The sequence below is a fragment of the Hirundo rustica genome, chromosome 4 (assembly GCF_015227805.2).
Source record: "Hirundo rustica isolate bHirRus1 chromosome 4, bHirRus1.pri.v3, whole genome shotgun sequence".
NCBI lineage: Eukaryota > Metazoa > Chordata > Aves > Passeriformes > Hirundinidae > Hirundo > Hirundo rustica.
The window spans coordinates 12,949,801-12,963,936 of NC_053453.1; the positions used below are offsets into that span (position 1 = coordinate 12,949,801).

The following is a 14,136-nucleotide window of genomic DNA, read 5'->3' on the forward strand; positions in this document are numbered from 1 at the left end:
GGTGATGACAGTTATGAGAGGTGTGAGTTCACTAATTGCCAGGGTATGTATTGGTTTTTAATTAAAGCCATCTTTCCATCTAAAGATATGAAAATGAATTGGGAAACTCTCTCAGGATTTTTTTTTATTATTATGGTACTTCCCTGTTCTGTTTTTCCTTGAACAAATTGTGAATGTCATTTTATGTCTGCATGTTTTGTTTTGTTCAAAAGAATTGAAGCCTTTTGAAAGTGTTGTGCAAAACAATGCAGCAATTTCATCCTAGTTGTGGCGAGAGTTAAGTTCACTAGAGGCTATAGTACTTGAGTTGTGAGAACATGAGTATGTTGGTTTTCAGCCATGTCTGGAGAACTAGGGCCACAGCATTCCTTGTATCTAAATTGATAACTAGTAGCATTGCTAGGGAAGCAGAACGGCTTGGTCAGTTCAGTCTGGAGGTTTAATTACAAAAAAGGAGGGGCTTTCTTAGTTCCTGTAAAACTGTTTAATAGTTGTGAAAGTATAGTCTGCTATTAATAATAATGGAAAAATGGTGGAAAGTGAAAATTCATAAATGAATTTATGTCTTTACAGAGTTATGTGCAAAAAAATAAGAAAATTTTAAAGGCTGTTAAAGACTTGCCTCCTGATGCGCTTATTATTGAATACAGAGGAAAGTTCATGCTGAGAGACCAATTTGAAGCTAATGGATATTTCTTTAAAAGGTTTGTTCATTCCTAATGTTTCAGTAAAGTAATTGATAAAGTGGTGTTTTCCAAACTGTTGTTTCAAGTACAAGTGGATCTTAATTACCAGCAGTGTCTTGTGTTTTACTTTGTCTGATTAAAAGTAATGACAGCTGGAACTTTTCTGTCCCTTTCTCTTCTGGATATCCTTACAGATTTGTTCAGGAGCTAGTTTTCTCTTTTTTTGTTCCTCCCTGATTACATGGGTCCTGCATGTGTAGTTGGGTAGTTGTGCACCTTAAACCAGGAAATGGGCAGGTTCTTCCATCCTAAAACATTTCATATATTGACAGTAAAGGCTTTATCTTTTGTGAGAGAAATGGATTTTAAATCCACGAGGCTGAGAATGGAACTGGACTCAGGTCAGCCTGGGACTGTTTTACTGCCAGAGTTCCCTAGTGAGTTTACTGAGCTGTGTGTGACTGCTTCCTTTTCCTGTGCATTGGTTCAGTGCTGTCACTAACTGCATGAGCACACTTACTGGGGAATTTGCAGAAGGGCCTGTTGGAGGAGATAGAACACACAGGTCTTGCTCAGTAAAAATAGAAGGGTTCCTTGGCACTTGGAATAGCAGAACTTTAAAGCATGATTTCACAAAGTATTTGGGGGCCCCTTTCCTTCAGGAGGGTTGGTGCTAGTGATGATGCAGGTGTTAGCCAGGGATGTGGTGGTCTTACTTTTTTAAAAAATTATTCTAAGTGGCATATAAACTTCTGAGTTTCATTTTGGGGCCTATCATAAGAAAAGTTTAAGAAATTTGGAAAACGTGAGCTGTGTGTCTTCCATATCTAGTGCGTGCTCTGTTGGTGTTCTCCCATTAGATCCTATGCAGATGATACAGGGCTGTAACTCCCATCTTGAGGTATTCCAAGAATGTATTTGGGGAAAGTACATGTTAAAGTCATGAAGCTTAAATACAAACAGGTCATTCTTAGATTAGCCTCCAAATTTGGTGTATTGTGTCAAGCATCATGTTGCAAAGCTGACTAATAAGAAGACTAAGCACTATTTGGCATCTTTAAAAATTATGGAATTCCTGGTTTTCTTGTGTGTTTTTCAGGCCATACCCATTTGTTTTGTTTTACTCCAAATTCCACGGGCTAGAAATGTGTGTTGATGCAAGGACTTTTGGAAATGAAGCTCGATTTATCAGGCGTTCGTGTACACCAAACGCAGAGGTGAGCACATTTAGAGAGTTAAACTACGTTTTATTTCTTTAGGAATCTCCTTTTCCTTGAGATCCCTGATAATTTGAGCAGTCCCTACAATTTTTATACAAGAACTTGAAAGTGACTCACGATAATATAATAATGTTCTCTTGACTATAGGTGAGGCATGTAATTGAAGATGGAACAATTCATCTTTATATTTACTCTATCCATAACATTCCAAAGGGAGCAGAGATTACCATAGCATTTGATTTTGATTATGGAAACTGGTAAGTATTTCAGAATGCTGTTCTAAAATACATCTAGTGCTCATTAAGTTACTGTGCAATGCAGAATGGCTTTGTTCTGGTATCATTTACTTTCTTGCATGTTTTAATAACACAGGTCTCCTTAGGCACTGTATTTACAATGAACAGTGTGTGTGGGCAGAGTTGTGTATTTTTATTACTGCATTTCTGTGGTCTGCTCCTAAGCCAGCTTGGATGCAGTGCTGCCTTTGCGACTTGACCTGAACTGTGTATGACCACAGAGTGCGTGTGGTAATCAGCATGGGTTCAGACTGTCTCAGGATACTCAGCACTGTTAAGGGTAGACATACTCCTTCTAAAAACAAATAGCAGTTGTGTTTAGTACCTGAAACAGCTGGCAGCCCCTTTCAGTTGAACATGTTTGAATAACGTTTCCTGTGTTCCCAAGTGGACCTTAAAATTGTGCCAAGTGACTCTGAGTTTGGTGCACTCGTGCTGTAAATTGTATCTGCCATCTTTCCATGTAAAATGAACTCTCTGACTTCCATGCGTCTGTTTTGTGTTGTTAAATTTCCACCCAGGATTAAACTCAAGTTTTAGATGTCTTTTGTCTTTCAATCACAATGCTAACCTTGAATTTCAAAGAATACTATGTGGCAAAACTAAAGAAGCCAAAACTTCAATTACCTGGTAGAAAAGGTTTTTGAATTACAGTAGTAGTGTATATTGTGGTGAAAACTTGAGTCACCTGTATTTGAATGTGGTTGGTTTGCATTACAGCAGATGCTCAAAGTGAAATATCAGTGATTTAATATTGAAGGGTCTCGCTGCTGTACAACCTAATCAAATATGCCTTCTTGCATTTAATTACTTGCAGTAAATACAAAGTGGATTGTGCTTGCCTCAAAGAAAATCCTGAGTGTCCAGTCCTCAGACGTTCTGAGCCTACAGAAAACATCAATACTGGATATGAAACTAGAAGGAAAAAGGGAAAGAAAGAGAAAGATGTTTCAAGAGAAAAGGAGACTCAAAATCAGAACATCACATTGGATTGTGAAGGAGCAGCCACCAAAATGAAAATTGCAGATAATAAACAGAGGAAGCTCTCTCCCCTTAGGCTGTCCATTTCTAATAATCAGGTACTGACACAAAGATGCTCAGAAATAAAAGCTTGTAAATGCAGACACTCTCCTTTTATAGCTACTAAAGAAATTTTAACAAGTCACTGAAAAGCAGTGTGGAGGTTTATCAAAAGTCAGAATGATGGATAAGCTTTTAGAATTCTATATATTATTTTTGGTTTTCCTTAATATTTGGTTAATTAAAGGTATGTTGGACTTTTTTCCTCTGAATGTCTTTGTGGCTCTCCAATGTGAAGGCCTCATGTCATGGCTTCAGGAGCTATCCTGAAGTGATTTTGGCTAGTTTGCTCACGTTACTCAGAAGTATTTTGAACATAGCAGTACATAGCCCTGCTCTTGAAACAGAACTCTCACCTAGCTGAATGTTGACTGCAGCTCCATGTTTAATTCAGTTGGGTGGAGGAAAATGTTTTGAAACGAAATGTGTAGGTAATGTGGTAAAGCTACCTGGTAATGTACCGTGATAGTAAATTGTAAATTAGTCTTTTTTTGAATATGTCAGTTTGAAAGAACTATGGGAGAGGTTCATGGCATAAATTATTAATTTTGCGGAGCAGCTATTAAAGATTAACTGTTTAACGTGATCAGATTGTTGCCTTAGTAACTGTCTATATTCCTTCATTTTGAGGGTGGTGGTGATGATTTTTTTTTATTTTTTTTTTTAATATGATGGGTTTTGGTGATGGTTTAGGGGTAGAGAAAAGGGAGTTATTCTGGGAGGGAGCAATTCCTAGTTCTTACAACATCATTTTAGGACTGAAGAAAATAAGATAAAAATGTGCATACTGACACCCAGGTTTCCTAAGATGATAAATTGTTCTGGCATGTTAGTAGCTAAATAGCTTTAAAATGCCTGGAAGTCCAGAAGGCATGCATGTGACTTGGAAATTATGGTCTCCAGAGAGGTAGTATTTAAACTTGCTAATCTTAAGTGAATTTTGATTTGTTTTTTTGTCATGTTTTCAAAAAGTGATAGCTGGTATATGGAATCTTCTGATCTTCTTATGTATTATATACTGCTTATATAGAACAGTCACAGGAGGACTTGTATTGTTTTTCAAAACTGAAGAGTAGGAATTGTGGGAAGAAAAAAGCTGTTAAAAGTACATTTACACTTTCTTTATGGTAGCATCATATATATCACCCCAGGAAAAAAGCTACTAATAGCCTAGTTTCTATCTTTAGATATGTATTTTAAAACCAACTTTAAATCTTTGTCTAGTCCTTTATGTAAAAGTGAAATTACATATAGGACTAGTGAAAGTTAATTAGTTTCAAAGTCACACTTCCATGCTTGCTTTTTCTTTCAAAACAGCAAGCCATTGTTAGTTAGGTAACTTTTGTGTTTCCATATGATATGGTGCTGTCATTAGATTATAGAGTGAGCGTTGAAATGGAAAATGGGACTTCAGTTGAATATACTTCTGAGCTGAGAAAAACTTTTGTGTAATTGGTAGTATCTACTTTGGCATTCATTGTTTCACTAAACTAATACTGTTTTTTGTGGGTGTATAATACCCTAGCTATTTAACTGGTGGTAAAGTGGTTAGATCAGTGGCCATTGTTAATGTCCGAAAGTTCCCTTTGTTTCAAAGGTTTAATTCTGATACCAATTTTGCTTGGTGGGATGAGGCAGTGAGGATGGAACACTTTCATCCAGATTTGTTGGTTTGGTTTCTTTGGATTTACTGATCTGAGAATTCTTAGTTCTGTGTAGCTTTTAGTTCACTCTAGTTTGCAAGAGGAGTAGAACTTCTGTAAAACAGTCATTTCCATCTTTCAGGAGCCAGATTTTATTGATGATATAGAAGAAAAAACTCCCATTAGCAATGAAGTAGAAATGGAATCCGAGGAGCAGATTGCAGAAAGGAAAAGGAAGATGGTAAGTTGGGAAGCAAGTAGCTGCCTGAAAGGCATCATTAAGGCTTAGTGACACCTGCTCTTCCCATGCTAATTGCTGCCTTTTTGTGAACTTGTACAATCTGCGCATGTGCAGCATCAGATCCTTATATGAACTTAGCCTTCAAATGCAAGGCTTGCTATTTGAGAACAGTTCATCTGGGTTCATCACTGCATTCTGACAAAAGTCTGCTTTTATCTTCAATTGCATACAATTTTTTAGTGTCTTTAGATGGTTTCTGCCATGCCTGTTTTAGATCTAATTATTTGCTCTTTATTATTGCTTGTTACAGCATTGGGAATCAAGATTTTCCCCTATTTTATTTGAGTTCCCTACTTGAATAAAAAGTCTCAGAAATCCTAATTTTCTAATTTTGGTAGAACAGTGTTAATAAAAGTAGCATCTTAAAATGCACTTTATTTGTTAAGTATTGGAAAAATTAAGCAAGTTCTTAAATCCAAAGTAGGATTCTGTTGTTTGTCAGGCTCGTTATGGATGCAAGCCTTTCTTCAGAAGTCTGGTTTTTGCAGTGATTGTAACATGTCCCTTTAATCTGAGCTTCTGCTGAACTTGATCTTCATGTCAGACATATGTTGAACATGTTTGGAAGTACTGAAAAAATAGGAGAGAGAGGAATTGCCTATTTATTTATATGAAATATTATGACTAAAACTGATCATGATTATTGTTAAATCCTCCAGACAAGAGAAGAACGGAAAATGGAAGCTATCCTGCAAGCTTTTGCCAGACTAGAAAAAAGAGAAAAAAGAAGAGAACAGGCTTTGGAAAGAATCAGCACAGCAAAAACGGAGGTTAAATCAGAATGCAAGGAAGCACAGATTCTCAATGATGCTGAATTTATTCAGGTAGTTATCTGGAGCTTTATTTTAAAGCTAGCTTTTAACATTGCATGTTTTGTCAGTTGGAATGGCGAGCTGCATGTTAAGATGAATGATTTTTTTTTTTTCCTCTGAACTCAAATATATGTGACCAAAATCTATATGGTTCTTTGACATTTTATTTTATTAGCTTCTGAATTTTTTTATAGAATTCTTTAATGAAGAATTTCAGTTATGTGAATTTATGCAAACATGTACTCGCACACACCCCCGCTGTACAATTCTGTGTGTCTTTGAAGTTCAGGACAGAAGATTTATCAGTGTTGACTTCAGCTACAGGAGGTGCCTTCCTTAGGCACTCTCTGTAACCAGTGGAGAATAATCTGTTCATTCAGTGGGTTTTTCAGGAACACATAGTATTATAATCTTTTTGTTATTTTAAAGGAAATTAGTTAGTAAAGTCTGGTTTTTTTCCTGAGTTCTTGCAGATGATACTTAATGTTTTATAAACAGTTTTTAACTCTGTTGTTAATGGATGCTTCTTAGCTTGCAAATACTCATAATACATGAGTTGCAGTCCAGGTTGGTTCCCTGAGCTGTGTGTGTCAGCATTCTCTTAAGTACCTTTTGTGATAAAGCTAAACACCTAGTAAACTACGAATTGCGAAAACAGTATTGCGCTGAAAGACATCATGATCGAAGCAGTTGATTTCTAGCTTATGGATGAATGAATGTCAGTTCTTACCTAAATCTGCCATGATCTGATGGGTGATGGGTGTGTGTGAGTACTGCTGATGATACAGCACATGCTTGGGAGGAAATCCTGTCATTCGCCTTCAGGAAGGAGAGAAGTACTGCAGTTCTGACAACAAAAATGAGATGGACCTTTTTGGACCTGTAGAAGAGGAGGGAACTAACGGGGGGGGGGTTTTCCCTAAGAAAGATAAGTAGCTCTGAATGTGTCTGGGATCTATTTACTAGATTTCTGTCTTGTCCCAGGAACCGGCAAAAGAAGAAACTGCCACCAAGCCCACCCCAGCCAAAGTTAATAGAGCTAAACAGAGAAAAAGCTTCTCCCGGAGTAGAACTCACATTGGACAGCAGCGCAGGCGACACAGGACCGTCAGCATGTGTTCAGATATTCAGCCCTCCTCTCCTGATGTGGAAGTAACTTCACAGCATACCGAAACTGAGAATGCAGCACTGGTAGCTGAACCTGAAACAGAAACTGTTGTTACAGAAATGGTTACTGAAACAGAAGCTCCAGCACTTAGTAAATGCCCTACTAAGTATCCGAAAACAAAGAAGGTGAGTCTCTTGAGGGATGGGGAAAAGATGGACCTTAACTGAGTTTTTAAAAAATTACAGGCTGCTTCATCGGTATGCAACTGCATGTATGGGTTTTTTTAAAAAGTTTACTCATTTCTTGAAAAATCACCATTGTCTAGCCACTCACTGGCAATAGATTAAAATATTTGTAACGTCCTTTGATGGAAGTTAGTTTGGATTTAAGACGCTTCCAAAATACATCTTCAGAACAGTTGTAGAACAAAATGTTTTCTAAATGGATTGAAATAATATACATAACCATATATAAAACACATAATATAACATAATTAAAGCTGAATTTTAAGGAAAACCCAAGGAAGTAAAAGTTGCCTTTCTTTCCTTTGTTCATTGTATGCTTCAGATAGGAAGGAAAACGCGAATTTCTAGAAGTCCTCAGATGTCTGTTCTGAAGTTACTAGATCTAAACACACCAAATGTGTATGCACGTGTCTGGAGGGAAAATCTTTGCTCATTAATGCTTTGAGTTTAAATTTCTTTCCATTGGACTGCAGTGCAAAAAACTTGTACGAAATGGCACAATATTAAAAGACACTCAGAAATTTAAATCTGCAAGCACAACTAAAGCAGTGCAGCTTTCTGCTTTAAAATTCACAGAATGCATTAAAAAGTATTTGTAGTGTGAATTACGAGAAGTCCTGAAAATTTTAATCAGTGGAGGAAAAGGGGGAGGAAGTCATAGGTTAAAACTTCTTGTCAAAAGAAAAATAACAATTTCAATATGGTTTTTTATCTTAAACTCCCAAACATAATTTAGATATATTTTTTTTCCCAAAAGGTACCCCAGTCATTCTCCAACACTGCATTTTTGCATTACTGTTATATTCTTGTGACGGGGAACACTGGAACCTTTCTTCCTTTCTTGCCTGTTGCATAACAGAAAAGGAAGACATCCTTAATACTATGAAACAGCAAAAAAGTGCAGTAAAATTCAGGCTTCAGGTATCTCTAAAATGTCTCTGCATTGTACCTAGTGTACCCTAAGTGCAGAGAAGGTCTTGCTTTAAAAATTAACAAAATAAAAATGGATTTTTGAGAGACAATCTAGAATAAAAGATATTATGATAATTTGTGTTAAAGCTTTAGTATCATATTAATGTTATTTAATGTTGCATGTCCTTAAATTGGAATCACTGTAAAACCTAGGAGGTTAGTTTATTTGTTAATAGAAACTAAAATCTACTGGCATATTTTTTAAAAACACTGAACTAGCTAGGAAAGAATAACCTTTTTAGACCAGTGTGTCTAAATTTCTTCTGCTGTCCCCATGATTTCTCTGAAACTGACCTCATTCTTGTGAGGTATTCTTAAACTTGGAGCCTGGAAACAAACTGATTCTGGTTTTTGTAATAGTTGTCTAGATGAATAATTGAACTAAACACTTTTCAAAAACCACTGGTAAATACACTCATAAAACACTAATTTTTTTTCTCTCTCTCTGTGTAGCACTTGGTTAGTGAATGGTTAAGTGAAAAGAGTGATAAAGCAGGGAAGCCTACAGACGCTCTACCTGAAAGGCCTCTGCGCATAACCACCGACCCTGAAGTTCTGGCTACTCAGCTGAATTCTTTACCTGGTCTCACTTACAGTCCACACGTCTATTCAACCCCAAAGCACTATATCCGTTTTACTTCTCCATTCCTTTCAGAAAAGAGGAGGAAAAAAGAACCTGTGGAAAACATTACTGGCTCTTGTAAGAAGGTAATGCTTCCCTTCATCACCATATTCTATCCCATATTAATTAAAAAGAAGTCTTTATTTACTGCCATAAATTCGGGCAGCAAAAAGGCTGTCTGGCAAACAAGTACCCATTTTGAAATGTTCATCATTAAAGTTTTAAGTCACTAATTGGAACTTCTTGCTGTATTACAGCGTTGGTTGAAGCAGGCTTTGGAAGAAGAAAATTCAACAGCAATTGATAGATTTAATTCACCATCACAAGAGAGATCTAGAAGTCCAGCCATCAATGGTGAACATAAAAGTCCTTTATTACTGAATGACAGCTGTTCCTTAACAGGTGTGAAGCTTTTGTAAATATACTACATAAGAGCTACGTTGAAGTAGCTGATTGTGGGGCACTGTGTTTTTTAAAGTGATGAATTGATGAAAATTCCAGGGGTATTTGCATGTTTTCCTGATACTTTCTTTGAAAGAAATGCTTAGTTGCGTAGTGGTTGGGAGTTTTTTTCCCTTTATAATGTATATTAGATAAGAAACCATTCTATTTCCTAGTATTTACAGTCAACAAAAGACTAATGGTTTTGGTCTTAGTATTAAGAGGTCAGGTTATAAATTTAATTTTCTATGCTTTCTGTATGCTTAGAATCCCTTTAAAACTCCACAGGCCAGTGTAGCACACAGGGGGAAATGCTGTGTAATCTTGTAGGCATAATAGAAAATCGGGGCACACTAAAACCACCTTTTAGCTGAACTGTCTTAAAAATGCATAGAAGTTGACTTTACCTTCTCTGGAGACACAGACAGTTCTTCCCGGCATCCTAGCACACAGAACTCGGTTACTGATGAATCTGTAGGTTGTTAAGGGTTTGTTTTTCAGGAAGCCTGTAGGCTGTTAAAAGTTCATCTCTCAGAAAGCCTGCCCTTCAAAAACGTTTAAAATCTTAGAATTCTTTAATTTGGAATTTGTAATTTCATTACATAAAGTACTTAAACAACTCCAAGTGATTGTTATATCTAGAAATCTTCTAACTTTTTTTCTGCTTTTAACACACAGATCTAACCACACCACTAAAAAAACGAAGACTGTATCAGCTGTTGGAGTCTGCTTTCTCAGAAACCTCCACACCTACTCCTTCTCCCTATGCCACACCAACCCATGCTGACAACACTGCCTCCGAACCATCGTTGTTTGCTACTCCTCCGAGGGTGAAAACAGAAGATGAAGCTTGTCGAAATGGTTACAAACCCATATATTCACCAGTTACCCCTGTAACTCCATGTATCCATGGAAATACCATGCACTTTGAGGTGAGATTTATAATGAGTTTTAGCATGTTCAGGCATTGCAGTGTAAATCAGTATTTGTACTCCTGCTAAAAAATGTGTGTGGGAGGTATTTCTCTAGGCTAAAAAATAAATTGACCTGCAATTTCTTCTTGTTTATTTAGAATATTTCCTCACCTGACAGTTCCCCAGAAATAAAAAGGCGAGCTTACAGTCAAGAGGTAAGGAAACTTGCAAAACCTGTGCATGGTCTCTCAATTTCACCTGTATGGCTGCTCTGTTCTTGGTGAATGCTTTTCACCAACCATTGCAAGTTTCTGAGAATTTAAAGGGTGACTTTCCCATAGGTTTTACTTGCTTACTGCTTTATATTTCCACTTTAACTATTAAATTGTCTATTTTAAACTGGTTTCTCTCATTGTCACTTAAAAATCCTGATTTGGATCAGGATGAACTCCTGTAATGGAAAGGAGTAACTACTGCAATTTGTAGATAGGAACAGAAGGAGAATGCTTTGCTTTCCAGGCTGTAGTTGCATTCACATTAACATTTCTCCTCATTGCCATAATTTCTTAATTGTTTTTGTTGACCCCATTTATTCTCAAAGTGAGAGAGCAGAGCAGAAAGTTAGTAACTCAGTGTAGGTGGTGGATTGGTTAAGAGCAAGTGCTGTTGGAATATACCAGAGGACTCCCAGCCTGCAGGGTGCTTGTGTCCTGCTGTGGGGCTTCATCCTAAAAATCGCAAGTGTCTTGGAAAAACTTCTGCTTCTTTTTTGAAATAGGTGTGTTCACACTGATGAGGATTGCTTTTATGTTGCAGCAAGTCCTTTCTAGCTTCCTGCCCTGGGACTTGCTCCTTTTCAAGCTTCTCCCCTTCCTCTGCCAGTCATAAATAAAACCTGGTGCTTAGTGTTTATTTTTACTTTGGTTAATGTACATTTTATTAAAACACTTTAACCTAATACGTGGGAATAGTAGAACTAAGTGTCTGGCTGTAGAATTGTTTCTTAAAACCAGATAAATTCATGATTCTGGAAGGCCTTTAATCCCACTTAAAGGCACATCTGAATGTCAAATAGTTTCAGGTTTGATGGAATGTGAAAAAATAGTTACATGTTTTTTTCTTCATGCAGGGTTATGACAGAACATCTATTCTAGCACTGAATTCTTTCAGAAATTCCAACCTGACAGAAATGGGCCTGCAAGAAATAAAGACTATTGGATATTCTAGTCCGAGGAATAGGACTGATGGCACACGGCAATGCGCTGGAGAAATGGAATCTGTATCAGACCTCCAGCTGGGACTCGAAGTAATTGAGCAAAGTGCACTGCATAAAAACCTGGAAGCCCCCACACATGATAGGACTGATTCAAACAGCCAATTAGAAACTGCTCATTGTGGACGGGGCACAATTTATTCTTCCTGGGTAAAAAGTCCTGACAGGACAGGTGTAAATTTCTCAATGAATTCTAATTTGAGGGACTTGACCCCTTCACATCAGTTGGAGGTAGGAGGTGGATTCAGAATAAGTGAGTCAAAGTGCCTGATTCAAGACGATGGAAGAGGCATGTTCATGGAAGCATCTGTGTTTTGTACTTCAGAAGATGGAATTGCACCTGGCTTTGGAAGGACTGTCAATAACGACAGTTTGATGGATGGAAATTGCACACCCCAGAACCCTCCACAAAAGAAAAAGGTTATAACTTTAAGAATTGTTTGGTCTGTTTTCCATTGTCTGCTAATGATATTTCTATAACAGAAAGAAGCCCAATGTAATAAAAACCAACTGATGGCTCGCATTTATGTACTACAGTGTGTAGTAGACATTCAGGAGAAGTAATGACGGGCAAAGAGCAAAGCTGCATAAAACCATTAGTAAATTTATTTTTTCAGCCTAAAAGATACAAATTCTATTTCATATGAGTCTTAAATTAACTTACCAATAAATAATTGCTTTTCAGTTTTGAAAATGGTTGCTTATGCTACCTGGTGTTACAGTATTCTGTTATACGGAGTATATACTAGTATTACAGAGACCATGTACTGTGAACATCTGTTGTGAATTACTGCAAGAAATTGCAACAACAAATTTGTTACTCAGACTTTGAAGTTAGAACTGCACAGAAATCCTCAGTTCCAAGAAATATTTTTCTTGGCTTAATTTGATGGGGTTTGGGGGGTTTGTTGGTTTGGTTTACTTTGGTTTTTGTGGGATTTTTTTTTAATACTATTTGAGAAATAAGCACAATCTAAATTTGCTACTCTCATGAAATGTGTCTTGTAGATAAGTGATGTAGTCATGGGTAACTCAAACCAGGATTGGAAGTTACTTTGCATAATTCTTACAGTGCATAGTACTGTCAGGCTGACTCCCTTTGCAGAAAGAATGACAAAGATGAAGGGCAGTGGTCTCCATTGTACCAGCTTACCTGTTCTGTCTCATCACAGTCTCTAGTAATCTTTCTTGTTTGAAAGCTGTGATTTATTTTCTCCATGGAAGTAGCGATGAGGAGGGTGGGGTTTTCTGCGTGTGTACATCCCTGCTCCTCTGGGCCATCCTGCTGGGGAGTGGTGAGGAGTCTTCCTTCAGTAGTTCTCCATCAAAACAGAATTTTTGTTTACTTGCTTCAAGCTGAGACATAAATGGAGCAGTATTGTCTGATCTTACCTGGTCGGACACAGCCTGAGTCTTTGATCAATCTTGTGTGTGTCACTGTAGCCCTGCTGTTTTGGCAAACTCGAAAAGAAAACATAAGCCAAAATTCCTGTGACTTGAGAGAGCCTTTTTTTCTGAAGGCTTAATTAGTCTTCACAAATCCCAGGAGCACTTAGTACTCCAGTAACCCTCCCCACTTCTCTTGCTGGCAAGGCTTGTTCCAGGTTGTTACTGCTGAGAGCTTAGGCTACAGTAATCCTCCAGTAAAAAAAGGTGTGGCTGCCCCCTGACACCCCCTAATCCGAGGATTCCTGTCTAAAAGTCTCAGTTTGAAGAAACAACCAGAGAAAATTGCATCTGTACGCCTGAAAGAAGGGGGTTCAGGATCTCCAACAACACTCAAAAATTTGAAACTTTTGACAGTAACAAAAGAGGTGGTGGGCTGGATCCCACCACAGGTGAAAGGTGAGAATTCAGGAATTTTGTAGGAGACTCATAAAAGCCTTTTCCCTCGGATCATGTAAGACAGCACTATCCTTAGGGTAGGCCTTTGCAGGATGTCTTTGCATATTTCTGCATTTCTGTGCACATTTGTTCCTGTTTTCTCTTACTGTTACACAAGTCCTTTATCAATACAGTCTTGTGCATTGTGGCCACACTACATGGGTTTCTTAACATTTAAGCTTTCTTTAAAACTGTATTCTTTAGGAAGTCTCTGTCACATGATGTAGAAATAATACAAAATTGTTTAAAAGCAAGATCAGTTCTTAACCTGAACTTCTTTATGCAGAACCGGATATTTTTCACTGTTTCTACCCTGACATATGGGTCTCTAATAGATCTGTTTGAAAGCAAACAAACAAAACCCCATAGGACTGCAAACAGAGCAGCTGCTTTGGTTTTTCTCTCTGTGTAGAAATGGATGTCCAGTTTTACTGAGGTTTAAGCCAGTTACACATTAATTTTTTTTCATTATTGCACTCCAGTTTGTTGGTTTGGATGCTGTATGGTTCAGAGCAGAACGTTGATAACTGGAAGAAAATTTATAGACCTTAAATGTAATTTTTATACCAAATTACTGTAGTTAATAAATAATATAGGTCTGAAGGTGAATATTTCAGCTTTCTACTTCAAATCCTGAAG

At 37.4% G+C, this 14,136-nt stretch overlaps 1 protein-coding gene across 3 annotated transcripts in view; it reads left to right on the plus strand.

The window, feature by feature from the left end:
• The window catches only part of KMT2E (lysine methyltransferase 2E (inactive)), a 56,105-nt gene that overhangs the window by 35,614 nt on the left and 6,355 nt on the right, over window positions 1-14,136 (plus strand). For all 3 annotated transcript variants that reach the window (XM_040061128.2, XM_040061127.2, XM_040061129.2), the window contains 12 exons: window positions 574-704; window positions 1,786-1,903; window positions 2,054-2,163; window positions 3,020-3,281; window positions 5,068-5,166; window positions 5,886-6,050; window positions 7,023-7,331; window positions 8,817-9,071; window positions 9,243-9,387; window positions 10,105-10,358; window positions 10,499-10,555; window positions 11,470-12,033. In XM_040061128.2, coding sequence (XP_039917062.1) covers window positions 574-704; window positions 1,786-1,903; window positions 2,054-2,163; window positions 3,020-3,281; window positions 5,068-5,166; window positions 5,886-6,050; window positions 7,023-7,331; window positions 8,817-9,071; window positions 9,243-9,387; window positions 10,105-10,358; window positions 10,499-10,555; window positions 11,470-12,033 — 2,469 coding nt within the window. The remainder of the gene's footprint in view (window positions 1-573; window positions 705-1,785; window positions 1,904-2,053; window positions 2,164-3,019; window positions 3,282-5,067; window positions 5,167-5,885; window positions 6,051-7,022; window positions 7,332-8,816; window positions 9,072-9,242; window positions 9,388-10,104; window positions 10,359-10,498; window positions 10,556-11,469; window positions 12,034-14,136) is intronic.